At 42.4% G+C, this 15,849-nt stretch overlaps 1 protein-coding gene across 1 annotated transcript; it reads right to left on the minus strand.

Annotated features, from left to right (window-relative positions):
* Positions 1-6,637: 6,637 nt before the first annotated feature.
* On the minus strand, positions 6,638-8,604 carry CLDN23 (claudin 23). Its single transcript, XM_017643579.3, has one exon. It carries the CDS (start codon positions 8,068-8,070, stop codon positions 7,192-7,194), a length of 879 nt encoding a protein of 292 aa, XP_017499068.3. The 5' UTR covers positions 8,071-8,604; the 3' UTR covers positions 6,638-7,191.
* Positions 8,605-15,849: the final 7,245 nt, after the last annotated feature.

Below are 15,849 nucleotides of genomic sequence, written 5' to 3' on the forward strand. Positions count from 1 at the left end.
TTCCAGAAATACTTACTGTGTGTCCCAGCTGAAATCTGACAATATTTTTAGGGGAATTTAGTAACTATGAAAGCATTTTTGCCGAACTGGAAATTGATATTCAGATACTGATAGAATTTTTTTTTTTTAGGCTTCTCCCCTAAGCTAAATGTCCCCAGAGGGGGAGAAAACCATTTCAGCAGAGGCGGATGGATATATCAGTCCTTGTTAATGCAAACTGAGCCCTCACAAGACATGAAATGGGGAGTCTAAAAGCAATTCAAAGCCCAGGTTATCTCTACCTAAAAATCAGGCCTTGCCTATTCATCTTAAAATGCCTGTTAATATTGTGAAAGATGAGGACATTTGAAAACAAGACTGTCTTGGACTTGATGAAAGGAAACATTCAAATATGAAGCGACAGACCTCTGATAATATAGGCAAGTAAGTTCCCCCAGCTACCCTGTGCTGCTCCAGGCCTCAACCTTGAAAGGAAACCTGGGTACTCTCTGTACTTTTGTGATACAAATTTTCTACCTCCATCTTCGTAAGGACCTTTAAAATACAAACTTCAGGAAAAAGGTTCTCATCAGAGGAAAAAAAAGGAAAGGAAGTACTCAGAAAATAGAAATTGGGTAAATATAATCTTCACACATATTAGAACTAGAGAATCTTTGTTTGCCGCCATTTGTATGTCTGTGTATGTGTCCTTATAACTAGGAGAGATTTTTCTACCTCCGGATGGTATTGCTAAAATTAGTTGATTTAAAGACAAGCGCTTGTAAGAACTGGGCATTCCAAAACCAGCAAATTCTGATAGAAATTAACACAACTGTTTTTCATGTTCATATGATATGAATACTCTCTGGTAAATTAAACTAGTTTAAGTTTGGTTTAATTAAAATAGATAGGTCTTTAAGGGTATCAGCATTAGAATTTTAAAACTTTATTATGCCTGGGTTTACTTAAAGTCATTTAAATTGATGTTATCAGTTAAAATATTTCAAAAAAAGGCTTATGAGGAAGGCTGACTGAAGTCTTAGGAAGCTTTTATGAATAATCTAGACATGGTTTGTTGGGAGCAAAGAAACTAAATAGGTTTAAGAGGTAAACTTTCAGTAATAATTATGTGTTAAAGTGTATGTACGTAAAACAGCTTGAAAATCTTTTTGGTTACCTGAACCCTTAAAGTTTTAGTATGCTAATAAGTTCAGAGAAACTAAAGATAATTTGGGTCTGTAAGTAAATATGTTTTGCAGGTAATGAAAGATGGTTCTGTGAAGAAAATGTTTCTAGATATTATGGACTGTATTCATAAATATGCCCATCTAAAGAATGCTCCTGTAACAGTTCACAATTGCTTACTTAGTTTTGGCCAGAAATTAAAGTTTCAAAGGGTTTTTAATTCTAATTAAAGCTATTCAAAATAATAAGGGAAACATCTCCATAGGCAAGAAAAGTTAGGGTATGTGCTTTAGGTATAGAAAGTAGTTTTGTTAAGGGTCAAATAAGTAATTTTGTCTTAAAGATGAAAGCCTGGTTATTTAAAGAGGAAAACTTAGGACAAAATCTGAATATAAAAAGAAAGTTGTAGCTCTACTACAAAGCCACAGTAATCAAGACAATTTGGTACTGGCACAAGAACAGACCCACAGACCAGTGGAACAGAATAGAGAGTCCAGATATTAACCCAAACATATATGGTCAATTAATATATGATAAAGGAGCCATGGACATACAATGGGCAAATGACAGCCTTTTCAACAGCTGGTGTTGGCAAAACTGGACAGCTACATGTAAGAGAATGAAACTGGATCATTGTCTAACCCCATATACAAAAGTAAATTAAAAACGGATCAAAGACCGGAATGTAAGTCATGAAACCATAAAACTCTTAGAAAAAAACATAGGCAAAAATCTCTTGGACATAAACATGAGTGACTTTTTCATGAACATGTCTCCCCGGGCAAGGGAAACAAAAGCAAAAATGAACAAGTGGGATTACATCAAACTGAAAAGCTTCTGTACAGCAAAGGACACCATCAATAGAATAAAAAGCTATCCTACAGTATGGGGAATATATTCATAAATGACAGATCCAATAAAGGGTTGACATCCAAATTATATAAAGAGCTCACACACCTCAACAAACAAAAAGCAAATGATCCAATTAAAACTGGTCACAGGAGCTAAACAGACAGTTCTCCAAAGAAGAAGTTCAGATGGCCAACAGACACATGAAAAGATGCTCCACATTGCTAGTCATCAGAAAAATGCAAATTAAAACCACAATGAGATATCACCTCACACCAGTAAGGATCACCACCATCCAAAAGACAAACAACAACAAATGTTGGCGAGGCTGTGGAGAAAGGGAAACCCTCCTACACTGCTGGTGGGAATGTAAACTAGTTCAACCATTGTGGAAAACAGTATGGAGGTTCCTCAAAAAACTCAAAATAGAAATACCATTTGACCCAGGAATTCCACTCCTAGGAATTTACCCTAAGAATGCAGCAGCCCAGTTTGAAAAAGACAAATGCACCCCTATGTTTATTGCAGCACTATTCACAATAGCCAAGAAATGGAAGCAACCTAAGTGTCCATCAGTAGATGAATGGATAAAGAAGATGTTGTGCATATACACAATGGAATATTATTCAGCCATAAGAAAACAAACTCTACCATTTGCAACAACATGGATGGAGCTAGAGGGTATTATGCTCAGTGAAATAAGCCAGGCGGAGAAAGACAAGTACCAAATGATTTCACTCATCTGTGGAGTACAAGAACAAAGGAAAAACTGAAGGAGCAAAACACCAGAAGACTCACAGAACCCAAGAATGAACTAGCAGTTATCAACGGGAAAAGGACTGGGAAGGATGGGTGGGGAGGGAGGGATAAGGAGTGGGGGAGAAAGGGGGCATTATGATTAGCATGTATAAGGTTGGGGGGGCACGGGGAGGGCTGTACAACAGAGGGAAGACGAGTAGTGATTCTATAGCATCTTACTACTCTGATGGACAGTGACTGCAATGGGGAATGTAGGGGGAACTTGGTGATGGGGGGAGTCTAGTAAACATAATGTTCCTCATGTAACTGTGGAGTAATGATACCAAAATAATAAAAAAATAAAAAGTAAAAAAAGAAAGTTGTAGGTTTCTTGTGAAAAAGGAATTTAATGTGTGGTTAATCTCTGTGAGAGTGAAGTAAATGAAGTTTTAATGCCACAAGATTAGAATTCTGTTTTCTGTTAAAAGGACAAAGTTTCCTTGATTATTGGTCTACTCTTAAAATATCAATAGATTATAAAGTTTTCCCAGTTGTTTTATCAGAATAATCTATTGTGCTTCATGTTGTCTGAATCAAATCTTTGATACTTAAGGAAACAAAAATCTTAACATTAAAAGAGAAAAGTTTTGCCCAGCTCAATGAATAAGTACTGATTTCATTATAATCTGTGATCTTACTTAGTACAAACCTTTTGATATCGTTGAAAACTTCACAAAATCAAATTCTAAAAGTCCTTTTTAGCTCTAGTTAACTTGAGATTTTCCTCAGGGGCCCTGGAATATATCTCAGAATTTTCTTACAAAAGAGAGATTTTAACAAAATTAAGCTTATCTATTTGTTACCTCAAATTATATGGGAAACATTGTCAATTAAATGATGCTAAATTTTGGATTATATTTATATAGAAATATGTTATTAAAATGTGTTCTAGAAATTATATGAAGCTCCTAGAAATCTGTTTATGCCCTGGTATGTTACCACTTACAATTATAGTTACTGAAATGTTATATAATAAGGAAATAACCATATTTGCTGGTCAATTGATGATAAACTCCTATCAGATCTTTAACCAGTGTCAGTGTTAAGTCTTTTGTCATTTACAGTTACTATTTTACTCCAGATGTACAGGCATTGCAGGCAAAATCTGAGGGCAAGTCCTTGGCTGGCTTTCCTGGCCTTTAGAGGCCTTTGAAAGTTCAATCTGAAATTCCTTAGAAGAGTTCCAGCAAAGGCCATTTAACAGAGCCTGTATGATCATATTGCTATTCTTGCTGCACTTATATAAACAGTAGACCAAGTGTTTTGAAGCTAAACATATTGTACAAAGTCGTCTTAACATGGCTACCTGTAATAAATATGTGGGTGATATTAAAGGGAAAAATTATGTCTCAATAATACACCTTTATGGATTATCAGTCTAATACTGCTCACTGTGAACTGGACTGGATCCTGAATTCTAGTTTCCTCCAATGTCTAGCTCTTACTCTCCAAGCTAATGTTTTCAATTTTTCTCCCATCTTTGTGACTTGGAATCATTGAGAACTAAAACTGCCCTTTTTCCTGAAGCTGTGGAAAGTGAAGGTGAACGTCTTGTTATGAAGTTTAGAGGAATCTCTGCAACAGCCTGTGTGTAGACAATCTTCCTGCCTGCTGCTGTTCGGGCCATTCAAAACCATCACCAGAGATACTTGAACCACAAACCAGGACTACTGCCCCATCACCACTACCTGTGCTCAGTGTCTGAAGATGCTTCAAGCCTGTCATCCAGAAATCTCACTGGCCGTGTCAAGGACTCAGACACTGGGCTCATCATTTGCTCTAAACATTAACCTTTTTCTTTTGTTTCCATAGAAATCTCTCTTACTTAATACCTGATTACTTGAACCATAAGCCTAATTTAGGGAGCATGCCTGCATCATCGTTCAACTGCACTGACCTATTCAATTCAATGAGTTTGAACATCTGTCACCTCGATTTTTAATACAAAACTGCCAGGGAAGCTTCAGAGAAGGGAACTCCTGGGACCAAGGGCAGGCCACCCCAGGATGTGCGACTGGGACATGCAGATCATTGAGCTGAAAAACACCAAGGCCCAAAAAGACTCAGAAAGAAACTTTGACCTCCCACTTCCCAAACTGCGTAAAAAGAATTTAGATAGAGTCTAGCACCTTAGATAACAATATTATAATATAAACTAGGTGTGGTAGACAGGGAGGGAAGTGGCCCGATCTGTTAAAATTCCTCTCTGTGCACCCCGCCCCCCACAATGTGGCCCATCATACATTTGTTTATCAAGCATTTACTTCTCATATTCCTGTGAATTACATTCCTTTTCCTTTGGAGTCTCATGCCCCTGCCCCCCTTCTCCTTGGTTACGGATGACCCACACACACCTCATTCTTTCTCCCTGTCTTTGGAACTCACGTCTAGGGCTTCCCTGTTCTTAAACACATGATTAATTTTTTTTCTCCTGTTAATCTCAGGTCAATATGATTGTTAGACCAGCTAGAAGAACCTCGAGGGATGGAGGAAATTTCTTTCTCCCCAAAACCAGATCCAGTGAATTCAGCATTTGCCAGAAGTCCACTACCTTTGTGTTCACTGTTAGGTCTGGACAAAAGGAAAGACCCCTGATGCCTGCCTTTCCAGGTGCGAGCTGAGAAAGCAGTGTCGTCTTTTCTGCATAATGGCTCTGCTCCCTAGAGCAAGTCCCCTAACTCATCTGGGCAGCAAGCTCGCAAAGGGCTAGTATGCGCTGCCAGCTGGGATAGAAATCTGAGAGAGGTGCAGCCCCAGGGAGGGCCAAGAGCCACCAGCCTTGGTGTCTCCTGGGCCAAATTAGGAAATCAGTTTCAGGCCTCATCCAGACACGCCCCCCCCCATCATAATTTGCATTTGAAAGAGCACCCCAAGTGATATGCCCACATTTTGAAGTCTGATACCCCAAAAACAAACAAACAAAAAAAGGTGATTCCAGGACACTGTGACATGATGTCTAGGGAACTAAACTATTATCCCTCCCATGGCTAAGCTAACAAGTGCACGCACTGCTTGTTCAGTTAGCTCTGCTATAGCTCTCTGTTGTCAGTGCTTACTCAGTGAATGTTCCTACCTCTGACTTGGCTACCAATGGTTTACTTTAAAGATGAGATTCAGTTCAGATTAAGACACCCTTAAATCAACCATCTGGAATAAAGCTGTCTCTGCAGGAAGTTTAGCCTGGCTCACCGAACACATAGCTGCCTACCTAGGATTTTAGGCACCACTGGTACAAGAGGAAAAGATTTCCAGTCTCATCTCATGTGGAAACTGGTGCTTCTAGTTTTTTCAACAATAGACTTGGCTTCGCACACAAAACGGCACGAACCTGAAAATAAAGCAATCAGGGATTTAAGTGGGGCTGGCTGGCTCCTTTTAGTAATCTTAAACTAAGCAGTGCAAAGATCTCAGTGCTAGATTTCAGAAACAGCACTTAGGTAGCCAGGAAGTTGTTAGTAATGAATGATTCAACTCCTGGAGGTTGCACTGGAGAAAAAAAAAGCTTTTGTGGGTATACTGAAACTCATCTTCAAATTGTAAGTGTAAATAAGATATATATACACTGTACTTCAACTTAATGGGATTAATGGGTACCAAATATTCAATCTATAGTTCCCTATGTCCAGGGTGAGGTTGTGAAGGAATACAGCAATATAAGGTATATAGAGAGAATCCTCTGGCTTCTAGGAGAGCAAGTCTAGAGTGACCTCAACTTTCACATCAAAAGTAAGTAAAAAAAAACCACCCCAAATCCTATTTATACATGAAGAAATATAAATGAGTTAGTCTGGTAATTTCATTCCATAAAAGCTTCTAAAGCTGCTGGTATTGGCATGGCTCTACCTTTATTTTATGAGCCTCATTCAAACACAGCCAGAAATATATTGATCTCCTGAGCATTTGCTTGAAAATTACACAGCAGGAAAAAGAAAAATGTGATTAGATTTGTGTAAAGGTCACCGGCACTTCTGAATATGGTTGTTCCAAGGTGTTAAATCGTTTCTGAACCTCTATTTGCTGACTGAGTTCTTGTTTGTTACTGTCCGGGCGAAAACGATGCGAAGTCACCCTGTTCTCCGTCTTCTTCTGCTAAAACTTATGTAGGACCAGCCTGGCACTCCGCAAGAGGACCCCAATCCCTCTGGGGAGGTAAACTATAGGAAGAGACCGAACCCAACCTGAGCTAACTGTCCGAGGAATCTGGTTAGGCCACAGGAAAGGAAAGGTCGCCCTCCAAACCAGTTACACGAACGTGTCCTTTGTTCCGACTCCCAACGAGACGCTTCCAGCGACAAGGCAACAGACAAGTTCAAGATTGGGCCGCGGTGGGGCCAGTTCTTGTCCAGATGTAGCCCAGCCCGAGCGCGCCGGGGGCGCCGTCTACAGGTCGGAGTCGCAGGGCAGCGAACCGCGGCAGGTGCCGGCGCTGCTCAAGGAGGCGCCGCTGGAGTTGGTCGCCCTCTCCCCGTGGAGCACGTCCGCCGGGTTGGCGTAGGCGTTGGACGGCGGCCGCGGCATGGGGAAGCCGGCCCTGGGCTTGCGGGCGGCCACGAGCTCGGCGGGCCGCGGCTGGTGCTGGCCGTCGCTGTAGTACTTGATGGCGGGCGGCAGCGCGGGCTCGGGCCAGTCGACCTGCAAGGTGCTGACGCTGCTGCGGCGCGGGCAGCGCGGGGACGTCTTGCGGCGGCGGCGACAGCGCTCCTCGCACCAGGGCGCGAAGCTGAGCGCCAGCGAGAAGCCGCCCAGCAGCAGCAGGCAGCTGCCCAGGTAGCCCAGCACCAGGCTGTAGCCGACCTGCACCGTGACGGGGCTGGCCGGCGCGGGCAGGACAGCGCGGTCGTCCAAGAAGTGGTTGTACCAGGAGACCGGGATGAGGCTGAAGAGGCCCGAGGTGAAGAGCACCAAGCCCGAGAGGCCGGCCAGCGCGAAGTGGGGCTCGTCCTGCCAGCAGCGCACGCCTAGCGACGCCAGCAGCAGCCCCAGGGCCGTGGTGGCCAGCGACGTGACCATGAGCGCCCGCGCCACGTGCACCGGCTCGGCCGTGAAGTAGCCCAGCTCGTCCGGCTGGCCGCACTCGCGCTCGCGGCTGCTCTGCTCGCGGCACATGTCCCACAGGCCCTGGTACAGCACCACGTCCACCGGCTGGTTGAGGAAGCCCTGCACCATCCTCCAGCCGGGCGTCAGCGCGCCCGTCAGGTTGAGCAGCAGCCCGCAGGGCGTGAGCACCAAGCCCAGCGTCATCACCACCGGCGTCCGCATCCCGCGCACCTGCCGGGCGGTCTCAGGCCCTCGCGCGCCTCGGGCTCCGTCCGGCACCGGTAAGTCAGCGCGGGCGCCGCCGCGGCTGGGGTCCTGCGCGCCGCTCCCCGTCGCCGGCGCAGGACCGTCCCCACTGCGCGGCTCGCCCAGCTGCCTGTTCGCGTCCCGGCCGCTCCGCGCCCCCCGCCGGGCGGCCGTCCCCAATCGAAACCAGCTCGCGGGCGTGTCTGACCGAAACCACGGGCCGGGTGCAGGCGTCCAGGGTCGGCCGCGCAGCAAACCTGCCCCGGTGGGCGGGGCGGGAGGCGCGAGCAGGGAGCGGCGCGGCGCGGGTGCTCGGGGGGCTACGGGCTCCGGCGGCGCCGATACTCCGCGCCGCAACCCCGCGGCTCCCGGCCGAGCAAAGGTCGCCCCGCCCCCGGCTCCTGGGCAAGGGAAGAGGCGGTGCCGCCCGGACGGCCGCGCCCCGCTCCAGGCGGCGCCGCTTCCCAGCGTTCGGCGGATCTTGGTTGCCACAGTTTTTGTCCAGTCCCTGCCCGTCGGCCCTGAGGATGTGGCCTCTCTTCCCTCCACAGCCAGCGGGGATCCGATGGCACCTCGAAGTTCTGTGCTGTGGATTCGCAGCCACTTGCGGCCGAGGGGGCGGCGCCAGCGCCCCGCGCCGAGAGATGCGGCAGGTGTAGCCGGAGGGCCCGCCCCGCGACCGAGAGTGTCCCCCAGTGTGGCCCATGTTCCATTTAATAATCCCTTTCAGTGTGTTTAGCAAGGCTGCGTACTCCGGATTAAGCTTGACTCGAAAGAATCAAAGCGAGTGTGTATCTGGAGTGAGGCGTCACAGGGCATTTTATTTTCTTCTTTTTAACTTTGGGAAAGATTTTGAAGAGGACAAAAATGGGAGTGGTGTTACTGGCTGGCCTGCCTAGCACACTTTTCAGGTTTATCTAAGTATATAGGGTCCTGTGACCTTACAGTCTTTGAGCTATTTCTATAAACTGTAGAAAACTTGTAGCATTGCAAGTAACTCTTGTCCACAGGAATGCAAATGAGTTGCCAGTTGAATGTAAATGATCATCGCCTAATGGATACTGACCAGTTTGACATTGATTTGTAAATAAATTTTACCATGCCTGTTAGCCTAAACGGTGTATGTGTTCCTTGCATCTCTGAACAGCTTGTAACATCATACTGTTTCTTTAATTAATAATGTTAAATAAAATATTTGACAAATGTTCATGTTATGTTTGTGTGAGAGTCATGATTTTACTTTTTTTCTAAAAATTATCCTTGAACAATATTTTTCTCATTTTCCGTATCTCTTACAATGGAAGTCTATTGCCTTTATAGGTGGTTAAAATGAAAACAACTTCTAAAAGTCAAAGTTAATTAAGCATTGGTTTGAAATAATTTTGAACATTCTAGAGTGGACAATATTAAGTATAAGAATCAGTATGTTTGTTCTTTGAAATTTTTTTAATTAAAAAAAAATCGTAATATACACCTAATGCAGAACTTAGCATCTCAACCATTTTTAAGTGTGCAGCCCACTGTCATTAAGTACATCCACATTGTGCTGCCATCACCACCATCCATCTCCAGAACTTTTTCATCTTCCCAAACTGAAACTCTACCCATTTTACCAATAACTTCCCATTCCACTACCACACTTACGCCTCCAACTCCTGGCCCCAATACTTTCTGTCTGTGAATTTGAGAAGTCTACATACTTCATGTAAGGGGAATCATGGTATTTATGCCTGCCTTATTGCACTTAGCATAATGTCCTCAAAGCTCATCCATTTGTAGCAAATCAGCCAAAGGGAGAAATAAAGTCTAAAGTTTGAAGTTTGTATTGAAGATTAAAAATGGCAGTGGGAAAGGTGAGACAGAGACCTCCCCCTAAAACCACGTATAATATGAAAATATAACTAATACAACTAATCCTGAAAGAGCAACAGGAAAGAAGGCTACGCCAGATTGCATATACCTGGAGAAAAGAAGAGACCTCACAGAACAGGGTAATGTACCAAAGCCATGACCCAGCAGGACCCAAGCCCTTCCCTACCCCAGCTCACTGGCGGGAGGAAGAGAAATAGAACACGAAGGGAGTGGAGGCCTGGGACTGCTGAGCACATAGCCCTGGAGATCTGCTCTGGGAGCATGAACCCTCATTGCATGGTGCTCTGGTGATTAGTGGGGTTGGAAAGCTAAGACAGGCAGAATACCTGGAGAGACTGAGATTCCAGCTGCTTGTGAAAAACGGGGATCCATATCCAGCTGCTCTGGGTAGGCAGTCTAAGAGACATCCTAAAAGCAAGGGGGCTGCTAAAGGGGCAAGGACTGCACAGAGCTTACTGCTTGGAAGAAAGGAGAGGTAGATAAAATTGTCCAGGTGTACTCTGCCAAGCAGGTTGGGAACTTTCAGGATTTTCCAGCACTCCATTCCCCTGGCTGTCTATGCAGCTCCAAGGCCCCCCCATAGTGCTTTGCAGCCTGCGGTGCCTTCCTTCCAGCCAGCCCACACCTGTCTTGGAAACCAGCAAACCCTGTCCTGGTGTCAGGCCAGCCAGAGGGAAGTTCTGTCTATGGCAGCTACAAACACAAAGCAGGTTACACCTGTGTGTTCAGCCCACTGGTTCTGGCAGTGGAGATAGGCATAACAGCCAGGAAATAGGAAACAGCTCTTTCCTCCCCCCAGGCACCAGCACCACTCTCCTGCAACCCCTGACACCACTCCAGGGCCTGAGCAGCTCCAGAGAGTAGAGATTCTGGGCATTACAGGGTGCCACATACAAATATGAAGTGTCAAAGGAACCTGGTTCAAAGCAAAATCTCAACACCACAGAAAAGAGTGAGTGAGATTGAATTAATAAATCTTCCTGAAAACAATTTCAAAATAAAAATCATAAACACACTCATGGAGGTACAGAAAAATATTCAAGAACTCAGGAACAAATTTAGGACGTTGATCCAACAGTTGAAGAGCACAATGGAGGGTATTAAAAGTAGATTAGATACGGTGGAGGAAATGATAAATGAAATAGAAACTAGGGAAGAGGAATACAAAGAAGCTGAGGCAGAGAGATAAAAGATCTCTAGGAACAAAGGAATACTGAGAGAACTGTGTGACCAGTCCAAACAGAACAACATTCATGTTATGGGGTACCAGAAGAAGAATAGAGAGAAAAAGGGATAGAAAGTGTCTTTGAGAATTAATTGCTTAAAACTTCCCCAATCTGAGGAAGGAGATAGTCTCTCAGGCCATGAGGTGCACAGATCTCCTAACACAAGGGACCCAAGGAGGACAACACCAAGACATATAATAATGAAAATGGCAGAGATTAAGGATAAGGACAAACTATTAAAAGCAGCCAGAGAGAGAAATAAGATCACATACAAAGGAAAAACCATCAGGCTATCACCAGACTTCTCAACAGAAACCTTACAGGGCAGAAGGGAGTGGCATGATGTAGTTAATGCAATGAAGCAGAAGGGCCTCCAACCAAGAATACTCTATCCGGCAAGATTATCATTTAACTTTGAAGGAGGGATTAAACAATTTCCAGATAAGCCAAAACTAAGATAATTTACTTCCCAAAACCATCTCTACAGTGTATTTTGGAGGGACTGCTATAAATGGAAGTATACCTAAGAATATGATACCTAATATATAAAGAATGGAAGAGGAAGAAAAAGGAGGAGAAAAAAAATAGAACCTTTAGATTTTGTTTGTAATAGCATACGAAGTGAGTAAAATTAGACTCTTAGATAGTAAGGAAGTTACCCTTGAACCTTTGGTAACCAAGAATCTAAAGCCTGCAACGGCAATAAGTACATACCGGTCAATAATCACCCTAAATGTAAATGGTCTGAATGCACCAATCAAAAGACACAGAGTCACTGAATGGATAAAAAAACAAGACCCATCTATATGCTGCCTACAAGAGACTCACTTGAACACAAAGACATACACAGACTTAAAGTGAAGATAGAAAAAGATATTTCTTGCAACTAATAAGGAGAAAAAATTGGGAGACAAAGGAGACAAAATAGACTTTAAAACAAAGAAAGTCATAAAAGACAAAGAAGGACATTACATAATGATAAAGGGGTCAATTTAGCAAGAGGATATAACCATTATAAATATCTATGCACCCAATACAGGAGCACCTACATATGTGAAACAAATACTAACAGAATTAAAAGGGGAAATAGAATGCACTGCATTCATTTTGCAAGACTTCAATACACCATTGACTCCAAAGGACAGATCAACCAGACAGAAAATCAGTAAGGAGACATAGGCACTGAACAACACATTAGAACAGATGAACCAAACAGACATCTACAGAGCTCTCCACCCAAAAGCAGCAGGATACACATTCTTCTCAAGTGCACATGGAACATGCCAAGATTAGATCAAATACTAGGCCACAAAAAGAGCCTCAGTAGATTCAAAAAGATTGAAATTGTACCAACCGGCTTCTCAGACCACAAAGGTATGAAACTAGAAATAAATTATGCAAAGAAAATGAAAAAGCCCATAAACACATGGAGGCTTCACAACATGCTCCTAAATAACTAATGGGTCAATGATCAAATTAAAACAGAGGTCAAGCAATTTTTGGAGACAAATGACAAAAATTCAACACTGCAAAAATCTGTGGGATGCAGTGAAGGCTGTGCTAAGAGGGCATATATTGCAATACAGGCCTATGTCAGGAAAGAAGAACAATCCCATATGAACAATCTAAACTCACAATTAATGAAACTAGAAAAAGAACAAACAAGGCCCAAAGTCAATAGAAGGAGGAACATAATAAAGATTACAGGAGAAATAAATAAAACAGAGAAGAATAAAACAATAGAAAGAATCAATGAAAGCAGGAGCTAATTCTTCAAGAAAATAAACAAAATAGATAAACCCCTAGCCAGACTTATCAAGAAAAAAAAAAGAGTCTACACACCTAAACAGAATAAAAAATGAGAAAGGAAAAATCACTACCGACACCACAGAAATACAAGGAATTATGAGAGAATACTATGAAAAATTATATGCTAACAAACTGTATAATCTAGAAGAAATGGACAATTTTCTAGAAAAATACAACCTTCCAAGGCTGACCCAGAAAGAAACAGAAAATCTGAACAGACCAATTACCAGCAATGAAATTGAATTGGTAATCAAAAAACTACCTAAGAACAAAACTCCTGGACCAGATGGCTTTACCGCTGAATTTTATCAAACATTTGGTGAGCAACTAATACCCATCTCCTTAAAGTTTTCCAAAAAATAGACGAGGGAATATTTCCAAACTCATTCTATGAGGGCAGCATCACACTAATACCTAAACCAGGCAAAGACACCACAAGAAAAGAAAATTATAGACCAATATCCCTGCTGAACATAGATGCAAAGATACTCAACAAAATATTAGCAACCTGACTTCAAAAATACATCAGAAAGATCATTCATCATGATCAAGTAGGACTTATTCCAAGGATGGAAGGATGGTACAACATTTGAAAATCCATCAACATCATCCACCACATCAACAAAAAGAAGGACAAAAACCACATGATCATCTCCATAGATGCTGAAAAATCATTCGAGAATATTCAACATCCATTCACAATAAAAACTCTCAACAAAATGGGTATAGAGGGCAAGACCTCAAGATAATAAAGGCCCTATATGACAAACCCACAGCCAACATTGTACTTAACAGCGAGAAGCTGAAAGCCTTTCCTTCAAGATTGGGAACGAGACAAGGCTACCCACTCTCTCCACTTATTCAACATAGTTCTTGCCACAGTAATCAGACAACATAAAGAAATAAAAGGCATCCAGATTGGTAAGGAAGAAATTAAACTCTCACTGTTTGCAGATGAAATGACATTGTACATAAAAAACCCTAAAGAATCCACTCCAAAACTACTAGATCTAATATCTGAATTCAGCAAAGTTGCAGGATACAAAATTAATACGCAGAAATCTGTGGCATTCCTATACACTAATGATGAACTAGCAGAAAAAGAAATCAGGAAAACAATTCCATTCACAATTGCATCAAAAGGAATAAAATACCTAGGAATAAACCTAACCAGGGAGGTGAAAGACCTAAACCCTGAAAACTACAAGACACTCATGAGAGAAATTAAAGAAGATACCAATAAATGGAAACACATCCTGTGCTCATGGATAGGAAGAATTAATATTGTCAAAATGGCCATCCTGTGTTGGTCCCCTTCCTGCTTCTGACCCACAGACAAGGGAGGAGACGTGATGAGATATCAAAGACCTGAAAGGACCAGCCAGGGAACTCGAGGTATAACAGTGCAAGAGTGGTTCTGAGAGGGCACCCTTTGTGTTTATTGAGCAGACACATGTTAACAACAATAGAATTCTGTGGGGGGGACTTAATAGACAACCATTAACTAATTCTAAACTTAATCCTCGGAGTCTCCTGGGGTGCGACATCTTACATGGTATTGAAACAATAGCAAGGGCAATTAGGTCACCAAAACTGTTTTGGTCTTGTTTGCTCTGTTCCTGATCACTTATCAGGAATTGCAGGAAAAATAATCAAGTCATATATGATTATACATTTGATTTCTATACTTGATTTATATATTATTCCCACAATCCTGCCTAAAGCAATCTACAGATTTAATGCAATCCCTATCAAAATACCAACAGCATTCTTGAATGAACTAGAGCAAATAGTTCTAAAATTAATATGGAATGATAAAAGACCCCGAATAGCCAAAGCAATCCTTAGAAGGAAGAATAAAGCTGGCGGAATCATGCTCCCCGACTTGAAGCTCTACTACAAAGCTACAGCAATCAAGTCAATTTGGTACTGGCCCAAGAACAGAACCATAGACCAATGGAACAGATTGGAGAGCTCAGATATAAACCCAAGCATATATGGTCAATTAGTAGATATATGATAAAGGAACCATGAATATACAATGGAGAAATGACAGCCTCTTCAACAACTGGTGTTAGCAAAACTGGACAGCTACATTCAAGAGAATGAAACTGGATTATTGTATATCCCCATACACAAAAGTAAAGTCAAAATGGATGAAAGACCTGAATCTAAGTCATGAAACCATAAAACTCTTAGAAGACAACATAGGCAAAAATCTCCTGAATACAAACATGAGCAACTTTTTCCTGAATGCATCTCCTTGAGCAAGGGAAACAAAAGCAAAAATGAACACACAGGACTACATCAAACTGAAAAGCTTCTGTACAGTAAAGAACACCATCAACAGAACAAAAAGGCATCCTACAGTATGGGAGAATATATTTGCAAATGACATATCCGACAAAGGGTTAACATCCAAACTATATAAAGAACTCACACATCTCAACAACCAAAAAGCAAATAACCCTATTAAAAAATGGGCAGAGGATATGAACAGAGAATTCTCCAAAGAAGAAATTCAGAGGGCCAACAAGCACATGAAAAGATGCTCCACATCACTAATTATCAGTGAAGTGCAAATAAAAACCACAATGAGATATCACCTCACACCAGTAAGGATGGCGAGTATTGAAAAGACTAAGAACAACAAATGTTGGCAAGGATGCAGAGAAAGGGGAACCCTCCTACACTGCTGGTGGGAATGTAAGCTAGTTTAACCATTGTGGAAAGCAATATGGAGGTTCCTCAAAAAACTAAAAATAGAAATATAATTTTACCTGGGAATTCCACTCTTAGGAATTTATACAAAGAATATAATTTCTCAGATTCAAAAAGACATATGCAC

The sequence above is a fragment of the Manis javanica genome, chromosome 12 (genome assembly GCF_040802235.1).
Source record: "Manis javanica isolate MJ-LG chromosome 12, MJ_LKY, whole genome shotgun sequence".
NCBI lineage: Eukaryota > Metazoa > Chordata > Mammalia > Pholidota > Manidae > Manis > Manis javanica.